This window comes from Drosophila teissieri, chromosome 4 (assembly GCF_016746235.2).
Source record: "Drosophila teissieri strain GT53w chromosome 4, Prin_Dtei_1.1, whole genome shotgun sequence".
NCBI classification, from domain to species: domain Eukaryota; kingdom Metazoa; phylum Arthropoda; class Insecta; order Diptera; family Drosophilidae; genus Drosophila; species Drosophila teissieri.
The window spans coordinates 732,201-745,818 of NC_053033.1; the positions used below are offsets into that span (position 1 = coordinate 732,201).

General features: G+C 39.1%; 1 protein-coding gene and 1 long non-coding RNA gene across 3 annotated transcripts; one reads left to right on the forward strand and one right to left on the reverse strand.

Annotated features, from left to right (window-relative positions):
• Nucleotides 1-1,044: 1,044 nt before the first annotated feature.
• LOC122622841 (homeobox protein onecut) lies at nucleotides 1,045-9,470 on the reverse strand. Of its 2 annotated transcripts, none has more exons than XR_006326341.1 (6): nucleotides 9,141-9,470; nucleotides 6,884-8,642; nucleotides 5,431-6,371; nucleotides 4,153-4,331; nucleotides 3,224-4,000; nucleotides 1,045-2,008 (listed from the first exon to the last, which is right to left on the reverse strand). XR_006326341.1 is itself a non-coding variant. In XM_043801405.1 (6 exons), the coding sequence occupies exons 3-6, from the start codon at nucleotides 8,596-8,598 to the stop codon at nucleotides 3,575-3,577; spliced, it is 3,261 nt and encodes a 1,086-aa protein (XP_043657340.1). In that variant the 5' UTR covers nucleotides 8,599-8,642; nucleotides 9,141-9,348; nucleotides 9,409-9,433; the 3' UTR covers nucleotides 1,045-3,574. The 2 variants fall into 2 exon arrangements, 1 of the variants encoding a protein (XP_043657340.1); XM_043801405.1 differs by having other exon boundaries at nucleotides 1,045-4,000; nucleotides 9,141-9,348; nucleotides 9,409-9,433.
• Nucleotides 9,471-9,817: 347 nt separating this feature from the next.
• LOC122622895 lies at nucleotides 9,818-13,448 on the forward strand. Its single transcript, XR_006326358.1, has 3 exons — nucleotides 9,818-9,993; nucleotides 10,049-10,225; nucleotides 13,279-13,448. It is a non-coding gene; the product is annotated as an uncharacterized LOC122622895 (long non-coding RNA).
• Nucleotides 13,449-13,618: the final 170 nt, after the last annotated feature.

A 13,618-nucleotide genomic window follows, 5' to 3' on the forward strand; every position in this document is an offset into this window, starting at 1 on the left:
TTTCTACCTTTTGTAGTTCCTGAGATCTCGACGTTCATACGGACGGACAGACAGACGGACAGACAGACGGACAGACAGACGGACAGACGGACGGACAGACGGACATGGCTAGATCGCCTCGGCTATTGATCCTGATCAAGAATATATATACTTTATATGGTCGGAAACGCTTCCTTCTGCCTGTTACATACTTTTCAACGAATCTAGTATACCCTTTTACTCTACGAGTAACGGGTATAAATATATATCTTCTCAACTTAGTTATACCCGTTTCACGTAGAGTACTCGTAGAGTTAAAGGTTATACTAGATTCGTTGAAGAGTATGTAAAGTATATATATTCTTGATCAGGATCAATAGTCTAGTCGATTTGGCCCTGTCCGCCAGTCTGTCCGTCGAGATCTCAGGAACTATAAAAGCTAGAAGGTTAAGATTAAGCATAAAGATTCTAGAGACATAGACTCAGCGCAAGCGTACGCCAACTGCCCAAAGTTGCCACGCCCACACTTTTAAAAAATGTTTTAGTATTTTATTATTTTTTTATTAGTCTTGAAAATTTCTCTCGATTTTCCAAAAACCGTTTTGCCGCGCCCTCTCTAACGCCCACAAACAGCCAACAACTATCAGTGGAAGAATTTCTCCATGGCACTTGCACTAGCTGAGTAACGGGTATCAGATAGTCGGGGAACTCGACTACAGCGTTCTCTCTTGTCTATTGGTCTTGTAAATTTTTTATCAATTTGCTAAAACGCTTATTGACACGTCTACTTTATCGCTCTACCGCCCAATACAGCCACACCCACACTTTTGAAAATTTGTTTTATTTAATTTTAACACATTTAACTGTAAAGGGATTTATTAGATTCATTAAAAAGTATGCAATAGGTAAAAGGAAGCTTCGAAATCGATCCATATGAATTCCTCGATTATAAAGCATTATCCCAGAGACATAGAAATAGCGTTAGTCTGTTATCTGATGTTGCCACGCCCACAGTAACGCCAACAAACCGCCCAAAAGTGCCACGCCCACATTTAATATTTACCATGCTAATTTCTATAGCTATTGCCAAAACATTTCGAAATATATTTCTAGAACACCCACTAGCACGTAACGGGTATCAGATAGCCGAGGAAATCGACTATAGCGTGCTTTCTTGTTTTGTCTGTGTGTTGACTGGTTCAGTCGAGGTCATTTATCAACTCTTTCAGAAGTTGGGTTTTTTTGTAGCAGCTGATCGCATTTTGCAAATTCGGTGATTTCACCATCTGCTCCGCGTGCTCCTCTTTCACCTCACCCTCCCAGTAATAATACTCAATTAAGTTTGCTTTAATTTAATATTGCATTGCCTGATCTTTACATATATACCTAAATTAATAATGTGCCTAGACATACCGACCTCTTTATTGCGGTAGTTTACTAAATTTTATTTAAACTAAATTGACTAGCATACATCAAGAGGCATATTCTTATTCATAATACGTCCTAGAGATATTAACATAGTGACTTTAATGACATTTGAGTACTTTTAAAATTTTTGGTATTGTTTTAAAATGAATTGTGATTTATGGCGTTTTTTTATGAAAAGTCTATATTCAAACTTAACTGGAAGGATTTTAGAATAACTTTCTATGTACACTTTTTTACATTAAAAAAAAATAAGTATTAATTGTTAGCCATATCGATTTTAGGTATTCACATTTCAAATTCATTTTTTTGGCCCGAATATTTCTTCAAAAAAGGTAAACACGAAGGAACAATATAGGCTTTTATAATGTGGATGAGTTTAATAAAATATATAGTTGAATAAATAATTCTACCTTATATTTGTGTGAAATGTGTTTTCTTATAAATTTGACTAGATACAGTTTTCTTTACATATTAAGATGTTTGTTTTATATCGCGTTCTTCAATTTACATATCATCAATTGTATTCAATCTAATATCTACATACATACACCTTTCGCTTTCCAATGACATCTTATCTTTTTGCCTGAGGCCAATTCATTCCCTTTCATTAAGTTAAAAAAACAGGGATATTATTTTTAAACATATAAATAGGTACGCACAAACACGACATAGTTACTCCCTCAAAGCTTAACTGACTGTCTGGATATATTCTGTGAAGTACCTACACTGCAATTGGGGAATATTATATCTGTAAAATGTACAATTTTTAAGCATGTCTATCTATATCATGTTACACAATGATAGTCACCAATAATGTTAGCTCAAGGTCCTTCAAAATTTTGCTGGAGAGAAAGTAGATCTTGGTGCGGAAGGATAATTCGGCGTAATTACAATCATAAATATTTCGCGTACTCAGTTAAACTTTAAAGATGTAAACATAAATAAATGACAAGAAATTGTATAATAAAAAGGAAGCTTAATTCAGCAAATAATAGTTTTGTACTTTTGCAGCTCTAACACGTAAAATGTAGTTTCTTTTCATAAAGAAATGAAAAGTAGCTATAGCCAAATATTCCGACTAACAGATATTGGCACTCCGTGCGAGGGAGGAGCAGGAAAACGACTCTTTTCGAGAGTAAGCACCGCGTAGTTGCGGTTACCTAATTGGTCATACATTTTTAATTAAATTTAATTTATTAATTATTAGCTCAGGCGTTTTTCCGCTTTAAAGTGGGAGTAACCACAATTTTATTAGCATATCGATAGGTATTGGCAAGATAAATAAACCTTATTTAAAAACCAAAACATTTTTTTAAAAGTGTGAGGGTGAGGTTTTTTCTGTGTATATGGGCACTGCGTAGATATCACTAGAATCTGCTTCCCTAATCTCTTACTAGCTGTTATAGTCCAGGAGACTTGACTTTTATACAGACGATATAGCTAGACGGCTATTGGTATGTAGGTACTTTATTGCATACATAAAAAAAATGAAACTGTTCTTCCTTTTTAAAGAATAATATATTCTTATCTACGGAAGTTTTCCTTGTTAGCCTTACTTCTTGAAAATCAAAAAATTCATAAACAGAAAAGCACTTAAACAGAGCCAAACATTTTACAAATAAAATCTCCATTCATAATTTAGAATTGAGGAAATTTGATATATTTACTATTACTGCTTTAAAAATATATGAGCTTAAACAAACTTTAGTCCTATAAAAGAAAATCATGTTAAATCTTTTGGACAACCAAAGTTTCAGTAAGCAATGAGATCGCACGTATGAAGATTGTACGTCTGCCCTTAACAGACAATCATTACCTTCAGATCATCCAAGCAATTTGGAATAGCTATATCATCAATGAAGATATGGGCCTCTTTATCGAGCACTTCTTGGCGAAAGCTTTGCTTTATTATAAGCTTTTCATCTGGAACATGTTCGGCATCAAGCAAATGGTCCGACGCGACATCACACCGGTTATCGTCATAGCTCCCGTTGCTAATACCTTCGTTTTTCTTTCTCACAATGCGACCCATATTGGCATCCATTGCTCTTGGAGAAACCATGTGCGTACGAGACTGAATGCGGGTGCTGTTGAAGTAGTGAGTCGTAGACTTCGGAGCTAATACTTTGGGCTTGTTGATCGTTCGACGTGTGCTTTGGCTATGCTGTCACAACATGTCGCCGTTTGGGTCATTGGCATTCCCATGGTCATCGGCGTCCACTAAATCAAAGTCGTGACTTTCCAGTTCCAAGTCCATATCAGCCTCTTCATCAAAAGCTCCAAGAGGCGACATAGCTGTTGTGTGGAGATTTGAGTAGTGGTCATGTGACATGCTATTATTGATGGTATGATTTTGAGTGTGATTATGACCATTTTGCGATTGTGTATGAGTGTGGCCATTATCTTTCTCCTGCTCGTCTTGTGGTTGCTGTCGGTTATGTACCATATGCATAGTGCTTTTGGATTCATCATCCCGCCACTTATCCATCGACCTTCTTCGGGCGTTCATAAAAAAATTTCCCACTGTAGTAGGCTCAAGCCCCAGCTGTCTTGCAATGGTCACTTGCATCTCCTTCGAAGGTCTTTTAGTTTCCTGTAAAGTAATAATTAAATTTTCACATCCAAAACCATTTAATTTAATCATGATTATTTTAAGGATTAATTATAATCAAAAGACTCAACATTTTCTAAGCATACAGAAAGCCAATGCACACCTTTGTTTAAAAAGCTAATATTTATACATACTTTGAAAATAGCTTGTAATGTTCGTCGCTGTAGATCGGTGAAGACCAATCGCGGCTTTTTCGGCTGGGGCATTTGTTCCATCTGCGGCTCTTCCTTTCGACGACAGCTAACGACGCTGCCAACCAAAACGCTTGTGACAGGTGTAGATGCGGGCGAGGCAGCCGATTCGTTGGTGAGAACTGATGTTAGCCCAAAACGCAGATGAACAGATTAACACATTAATTAATGCAATACAAAAAGTAGTTTTGATTTCAATATATTATTACAAGAAAGGACATGGACAAGACAAAGCTATAAACCCTTTCCGTAATTAAATTAAAACAAGAGAGAACGTTATAGTCGATTTCCCCGACTATCTGATACCCGTTACTCAGCTAGTGGAAGTGCGAAGGAGAGTCTTCAACACTGAAAATTTTTGGCGGTTTGTGGGCGTGGCAAAAAGTTTTTTGGCAAATCGATAGAAATTTACAAGTCTAATACAAAAATGAAAAAATATCAAAACATTTTTCAAGGGTGTGGGCGTGGCAGTTTCGGGCGGTTTGTGGGCGTTAGAGTTGGCGTGGAAAAAAGATGTTGGGCAAATCGATAGAAATTTACAAGACTAATACAAAAATGAAAAAATATCAAAACATTTTTCAAAAGTGTGGGCGTGGCAGTTTTGGGCGTTTTGTGGGCGTTAGAGTGGGCGTGGCAAAAAGTTTTTTGGCAAATCGATTGAAATTTACAAGACTAATACAAATATGAAAAAATATCAAAACATTTTTTAAAAGTGTGGGCGTGGCAACATGAATCAACAAACTTGCGCTGCGTCTATGTCTCTGGAGTCTGTATGTGTAATCTCAACTTTCTAGCTTTTGTAGTTCCTGAGATCTCGACGTTCATACGGACGGACAGACGGACATGGCCAGATCGACTCGGCTATTGATCCTGATCAAGAATATATATACTTTATATGGTCGGAAACGCTTCCTTCTGCCTGTTACATACTTTTCAACGAATCTAGTATACCCTTTTACTCTACGAGTAACGGGTATAAAAATCTTTAGTAAAAACCTTTGACTAAATAAATAAAATAAATAGCAATGAGTATCTTTTAGGTATATTTTGGTCTAATGCCTTAGGCATGTACTGTAGATGTACGAGAAACGGCTATAAAAATATTTTTTTTTAATTAAAATAGGTGTTAAGTTAATGTACTTATTTAATACCTATATAATATACTTATCAAATGAATATGTAGTGAAAGATCAATTTGCTTGAAACTCCAAATTTTCTTACCATTTGAGTTCATCGTAGGGCCGCCATGGGACTCAACTTCCGTTGGCATGGTTTCGGTGGAGCCACTTGAACCTGTTGCTGACCCAAGTGTCACTACAGAGCTCAAAGGAGCTCGCTGAGGAATTTGGGCAGCGGCCATCCGCAGAGCAGACATGCGCTGAAACTCGGGCTCCTGGAGCCACTTGTACATCCTGCGAAACGTCTCTCGACCGGACTTCAGCTTAGACCACGGCTTTGGGTTGCGCAGAAGATCGGACAAGGTGCCTTGCGATCGGCAGAGTACCCGTTGTGCGAATATCGCCTGTGGAATGCTGTATCGCTTGAGCTCCGCTGAGATGCGCTGTGCCAGATCCTTAGTGTTGATCTCCTCCATGTCACTGGCATTTGCATTGCGGCTGGAACCTCCTCCTCCAGAGGAAACTGTTGCCTTTGGTGAGGCACATGCTGAAACCTTGGCCTGCTGGCTGCTGCCTTGAAACTCGTTTCCGAGACCTGATTGAGACTGCTGGTGAATGACACCCGCCGAGTGCGGGGTGCCATGAATGCCCGGACTGCACTGTTCTACTATCACGGAACTGGGATCTTGGCTTTTGTCCAGGAAGTACTGTTGTCTGTGCCCTGGTGATAATCGCTCGTTTAGTTTAATTCCGCTCACCGAGTCGTCTGTTATCGGAGGCGGTGTTGGAGTAAGGGACACAACAACGGGAATATCGGCGGTCAAACTAACAATGCCAGCGTTGCTGTGTTTCCAATCATCCGCCTTCCAATTTGCGGGGCAGATAGGAGCGTTTGGAGCATGATGTCGGTTTAAGGATCCACGCGCAGGTGGAACGTTGAGTCGAGTCCTTCGCTCTGACGAAATGTGAAACCTCGCTTCCAGATCAGCCGGCAAGGGCATATGGAGTCGCACTTCCCTCTCAGAGTGTATCTGGAGCCAATTCCTTAAATATATTAAATATCGTTTTAAATAGAATTGCTTAAAATGGGTGTGCATTCACTGCACAGTCCATATTGCCAAATACGTGGCATAAAGTCCTATATAACAGATATTGCGCTAAAACTTGACATATTTAATAAATAGATCACGATAAATATTTGATGAAACTTTTAAGGCAATTAAATCACGCCGAAATGTCGAGTACACGATATTGAAGGAACATTATGAAAGCTGAGTTTAAAATTAAATTATTTCGAAGAACATACCCGTTATTCGCATGTTAGTTTTAGTAAGCGTTAGAGAGGGCGTGGCTATATCAGGATATCTAAACTTTCCAGCCCTTATACGGACAAACGGACGGGCATGGCCAGATAGACTTGGGTATAGATTTTGATAAAAAAAAATATATTTTTTTAATAGGGTGGAAAACGCGAAGAAGTCTTTTTATACACTTCCTGAGTAACCTCAAACTCAAAAGACATATGGTGACCAGAGTAGCTTCAAAAAAATACTTACGTTCCGCCATTGACGTCGGGGCCGTTATCTCCCTCAGATATGTGATCTGAATATATAAACTTTTCCCTATTGACATCTTCATCTCCGCTATCCCCGGAGATATGATCAGAGAAAGAGAACTTCTCACCGTTGACATCAGTATCTCCGCTATCACCTCCGGATATGTGACCAGTATAGGAAAACTTCCCACCATTGACATCAGCTGGACCATGTGTGTGTTCGTGAGTCATTCCAGACTCCTTTTTCCCGTTGTGACTTATCTGCAAGTGCGATGACATAACGCGTCCGGGAACTGAGGCATGTAGATCGCACGAGACCAGGTAGTTATTAGGCGGAGAGGAAATCAACGAAGATAGCTTTTCATATGGGGAAAATGGTGACTGGACGCCACTTAAAACACCCAGACTCAAATGGCCACTTCCCATGGGCATGGTGAGGGCAGAAAAAGAACTGCAATCATTGTTGGAGCACACAGAGGAGGTAGCATTGCTACTAGATATTGAAATAGTCCCTGAAGCCTCGCTGGATTGGTTGATGACCTCACCAACCTCAGTGACTCCCCTACCTCCATCATCTCCATTGACATCCGTGTCGCCACTGTCTCCTCCCGAGATGTGGCCAGAGTACGCGAACTTCTCGGACATCGTTGATATAGGCGGAAGAGGTTGAATGGGGGTGAGTGTAGCATAAGAGGTTTGACTAAACCCAGGCGAAGATAAGCGATCATTTACCGAGGTCAGCGTCTGATACGAGCTGTGACTAAGCAACTGCTCACGACTCCGCGAATCGCGTTCATCATCGTCTTCATTCTCTGCATCTCCTTCTGCATCCCCATCACCATTTTCCTCGCCGTCCTCCTTGTCGCTGTCTTGTGAATGGACGATAACCGATAGAACTTCCTCATGTCCACTCTCCAGTCCCATTTCCGAATGAGTTGATCTCTGATGCAAGCTATGGAGGACCTGAGTATGATGTTGGTGATGCGGATGGTGGCTTGTCATGCCAAATTGTTCCTCCCGTTCCAAAATATGCTGGTGGTGCTGGCTCAGCGTAACTCCTTCGTCGTCGCAGCCAACGTCATCGGAGGAAATCTCATTTATATCGTCCACACCAAGGCCTGCATTTACACTCGAAACGTCTACAAGCATTCGAATGCGCCTGTGGCTTTGATCCTGACTCTTGGATTGCACAATAAGAAGCTTTTGCTCCTGCTTTATCGCCATTTCTTGGGAGTGCACCGTCTGGGAGATGGCGTCTACAGTCAGACCATCCAAATTAATTTCGGGTGATACAAAGTCCACTGGGCTGGTATTCACATCACGTTCATGCTGCAAATTATGCCTATCCTGCTGGAGTAGTCCGAATGGCAATGGCATTGTTCTTTGCTGCAACTGCTGAGGCACAATTTGATATGATGGTTGCCTGTTACCTTGTCCCAGTGAGTCTATAACCATGACAACGGAATTGGATCCCGATGCCGATCCCGACCCAGATGCAGAGTCGTGGCGGTGTTTCACCCCTCCACTCAAAGCGTCAGTTCTGGGACAGGAAATCATCTCTTGCATAGACATAGTCAGATCCTTCTCAGAAATATGCTGCTCACGTGACTGCGACGGGCGCTCCGAATGTTGACCCACAGTGATGAACTCCGATGCATCTTCAACTAACTCCTGGCTAAATGTTTGGTGGTCAATTATCTCATTTAAGGAATCCATTCCTTACAAGATGACGCTTGAGTTACGGTACCATTCAAGTGCATCTATATACGAATAAAAATTGATAACCAATAAATTCATTTTAAGCTTTCGAAAAGGTGTCATTTTATATAACTTTCACTAGTGTTTAAGAGCTTATAGCTTTCGAAGAGGTATGTCTTTTTTACATCACTTTTACTAATTTTTAAAAGCTTATAGTTAAAATTAAATAATAGACAAACAATAATAACACATTTTCCTAAACCATACATTTAACATTTTCAAAAAAGTCCTTGCTTTTTCGAATCGGCTTCGTAGTGGTATATTTGTTATTATTTGTACAAAATATTTTTTGTCGTTGCCATCGTCGCGCGACTTTAAGGGTTGCTTCGTAAACACATAAACATAGGTACACGTAAGTATTTGGTCGTACTTACACATACGCAGGGGGCAAAGGGTGGGGGGTAGCTTGCAATTTCTAATATTTTTCCAATTTTTATGTAGGGACAAATTGGATTAAATGTTGATTTCTATAATTAAGCTGCTACTACCGGTTGCCTTACCTAAAGCTAAATAACTTTTAAACTAGATCTTTATAAAGGCGGATCCGTCTTCCTTTGCGCAATTCAAACCAAATTTATGAATAGCATTAGTTATCACACAAATCAGAATAAAGATTTTTGATCATAATTTCGTTCGGTTTCTTGACTGGAACTAATCCAAGTTCTAATTCGAAACAGATGACGCCACTTAATGTATTTGCGACTCTGTCTAAAAAGGATATTTTTTTAGAAATAAGGTAGCTTTTAACTGGATCAAACTAATAAAAACCTAGAGGATCCGTCACAGCGCCTTGTCTGTTTTCACAACTGAAACCTTCGGCTAGAAAATTCTCTACGCATGCACGGTTATACACACATGTACACACATGTGGGTGGTTTTTCCGAAAGTTTGTTATGTGACCGCCGCGTTCCATGAAGACTGAGCCGCACGCGAATTATACCCAATTCGAACTGAACGGAACCAAACCAAACAGAACGGAACTGACATAAAATTAACGGCCACAACGCACCACCATCGAGCTAAGGGTTGCCATATGCAGACAGTGCACAACAAACCATAAGCCCCACCCCGAAAGTCTGAGCATGCGCAGTGCGTGAAAGTGAACTGGACTCTAAACTGAATTGTTTACGGCTCATATTATTTTTTTGGGTGGGTTTGAAAGAAGCGTATATATATCAGTGCCTCAGACGGTTTTTAAGGTTATTTGATTCAAATTTACCTGATCTATTCGTTTTATTACGTTAGTAAAGCTTACAACATTTTAGTTGACATACCTAATTGGATATTAGCATTTATAGCTCTACGCCCTGGCCAGGACTCGTCCCAAATTTTAGTGGTTGGCCACTTTTAAATGTAAGACCAAAATTAAAAGACTTCCCAGAAGAAATAATTTAATTATGAAGCTAAGGATTTTATTCAGTGAGTGGCCAAGGGCTGCGCTTGTCATCCCTTTATAGGTTGCGACGACCCAGATCCAACGGAGCCCACTAGTCCACGATGCAGTTCGACCTCTTCGCCGTTCGGCGGCGTTAGACCATTGTCTACATAGTGGCACCACTGCATATATACACTTATAATCCATATTGTGAGCATACTTTTTGGATAATAGGGAGATGGGCAATAACATGATAAACTGGACGTTTTTATACCCGTTACTAAAAGGGAATAAAAGGGAATACTCTATTCGTTTAAAAGTATGTAATAGGTAGAAGGAAGCGTTTCCGACCATATGATATATTTTTGAACAGGAGCAATAGTGGAGGATCTGGCCATGTCCGTCTTTCCGTTCATATAAACGTCGAGATCTCAGAAACTATAACTATTAGAGATTAAGCATGTACAAAGCCGCAGCGCAGTTTTGTTAGCTGATGCTGTCACGCCACGCCCACACTTTTAAAAAATGTTTTGATATGTTTTCATTTTATTATTAATCTTGTAAATTTCTAACGATTTGCCACGCCACTATAGCGTCCACGTACCGCAAAAAACTGCCACGCCCACAGATTCAAAAAATGTATTGGAATTTTTATTTAGTATATTTATATTTAGAATTTTTTAAATTGTATATATTCTTGATCAGGATCTATAAGCTAGTCGATCTGGTCATGTCCGTCTCTCCGCTCGTCTGTCCGTTTGAACGCCTCGACATGCCCATACCTTAAAATTTACCTTACATTTTTATACCTGTTACTCGTAGAGTAAAAGGGTATACTAGATTCGTTGAAAAGTATGTAACAGGCAGAAGGAAGCACTTTTGACCATATAAAGTATATATATTCTTGATCAGGATCAATAGCCGAGTCGATCTGGCCATGTCCGTCTGTCCGTCTGTCTGTCCGTATGAACGTCGAGATCTCATGAACTACAAAAGGTAGAAAGTTGAGATTAAGCATACAGACTCCAGAGACATAGACGCGGCGCAAGTTTGTCGATTCATGTTCCCACTCTAACGCTCACAAACCGCCCAAAACTGCCACGCCCACACTTTTGAAAAATGTTTTGATATTTTTTCATTTTTGTATTAGTCTTGTAAATTTCTAATGATTTGCCAAAAAACTTTTTGCCACGCCCACTCTAACGCCCACAAACCGCCAAAAGCTGCCACGCCCACACTTTTGAAAAATGTTTTGATATTTTTTCATTTTTGTATTAGTCTTGTAAATTTCTATCGGTTTGCCTAAATACTTTTTGCCACGCCCACTCTAACGCCCATAAACCGCCAAAAACTGGCAGTGCTGAAGACTCCTTCGCACGTTTACTAGCTGAGTAACGGGTATCAGATAGTCGGGGAACTCCACTATAGCGTTCTTTCTTGTTTGTATTGTTTTCTTATAAATTTCTATTAATTTGCCAACAAAATTTTCGTTTGCAATCCCACTACCTAAGTTTTACGAGACGAGATAATAGCGTTTTCTCCTACTTTTTCTTACTTTGAGAAACAATATCATCGAACTAGATAATTAATACTTTCATCAATATCTGTCGACTTTTTTGCCTCCTCATATTTTTTTTAGCACAGTGTCATTTAAATGGTTGTTAGTCCTGTTACCCGTTGCGCAGAAAGTGATAGTGCGAGGAAGAAATTGGCAAGACGACAAGTAAAATTAACTCCAACTCTGACAGTTTTTGGCGGTTTGTGGGCGTGGCAAAAAGTTTTTTTTGCAAATCGAGAGATACTTACAAGACTAACAAATGTCAAAAAATATCAATATATTTTTCAAAGGTGTTGGCGTGGCAGTTTAGGGCGTTTTGTGGAAGTTGGGGTAGGCGTTGCATGGGTTAAAAAAACTTGCGCTGCGTCTATGTCTGTGGAATCTGAATTTCAACTTTCTAGCTTTTAAAGTTCCTGATATCTCAAACGGACAGGCGGATATGGCCAGATCGACTCGGCTATAGATCCGGATCAAGAATATATATGTATACTTTATATGATTCGGAAATGCTTTCTTCTGCCTGTTACATACTTTCTTTTGTTACAAATTTGTCTGGCATATCGATAGATAATTAGAATTTAAACATTTTTTAAAAGTGAGTGAGTTAGAATTTACGCGGCAACATTTGGATCAACCTATATCTATGGAAGCTTCATGCGTAATCTCAACTTTCTGGGATACATTTTAAAAATTCATTGGCTGGAACACGTATTGAGGATGAATTGGAAATGTACAAACTCACTACCACCTTTGCGGAGTATTTCTCCGCTGCTATCATCGAATGATTCAAGTCTAACCCCGTAGTTGAATGTTGAAAGCTGATAAAGTGCGTTTTTACAAGCAACATAATGTGCTGGTGTGCTTGTCGTTAAACAAAGATACTCTTAAACAAAATATTTATTTTTCAGACTGCCGCGATGCAAGCAAGTATCAATATATTTTGATTTTGCATATTAGTTCTTTTAAATGACATAAAGTCCCATCTTAATTTGTTGGAAGGTGATGATAATAGTTATACCCGTTACTCGTAGAGTAAAATTTTATACTAGATTCGTTAAAAAGTATGTAACAGTCAGAAGGAAGCGTTTCTGACCATAAAAAGTATATGTATATATTCTTGATCAGGATCAATAGCCGAGTCGATCTGGCCATGTCCGTCTGTCCGTCAGTATGAACGTCGAGATCTCAGGAACTATAAAAGCCAGAAGGTTAAGATTCAGCATGCAGACTCCAGACAGATAGCCGCATGTTGACTCCCACCTGACTCCCACAAACCGCCCAAAGCTGCCACGCCCATCCTAACGCCCAAAAATCGCCCGAAACTGCCACGTCCACACTTTTGAAAAATGTTTTGATATTTTTTCACATTATTGTTAATCTTGTAAATTTCTCCCGATTTGCACAAAAACTTTTTAACCACTCTCACCCACAAAACCGTTTAAAACTGTTAGTGTTGAAGTCTCTCCTTCGCACTTCCACTAGCTGAGTAACGGGAATCAGATAGTCGGGGAACTCAACTACAGCGTTATCTCTTGCTTTGATATATTATACATAGTTTAGTTCCATTAACTTCTGACAATGCTTTGAGTTCTCGGCATTGCATGATTTCTAGTGATGTGAAATTATATCGAAATATCAATATACACATGATATATATGTAAATATCGCTTTTTCTGTTAAAATATATTTTTGATATTTCTTTTAGGCCCCGAAATTAAAACGGAGGGTAAATTAACGCAGCCGAAAGCTGAGCGGCAATACATTAAAGCTCCTGTCCCACTTGAAAAATAGGTATAAGTATACATAGTCTTGAAGTAAAAGTTCAAAATTTATAAAAATCTAACCGTTTAAAATATGTTGATTACCTGAACTGGTTCCGATTTAAAAATCCTTTATTGTTTTTTTTTGTTAAAATAAGACTCTGTACAATTTAATTTGGTTCATCAGAAATTAAAACTAATTAATTTTTTATTTATAATTATACTTTCAGAAGTCGACTACGTAGAAACTAGTCGTTCAATAATTTATCTTTAGAAATATTAGAA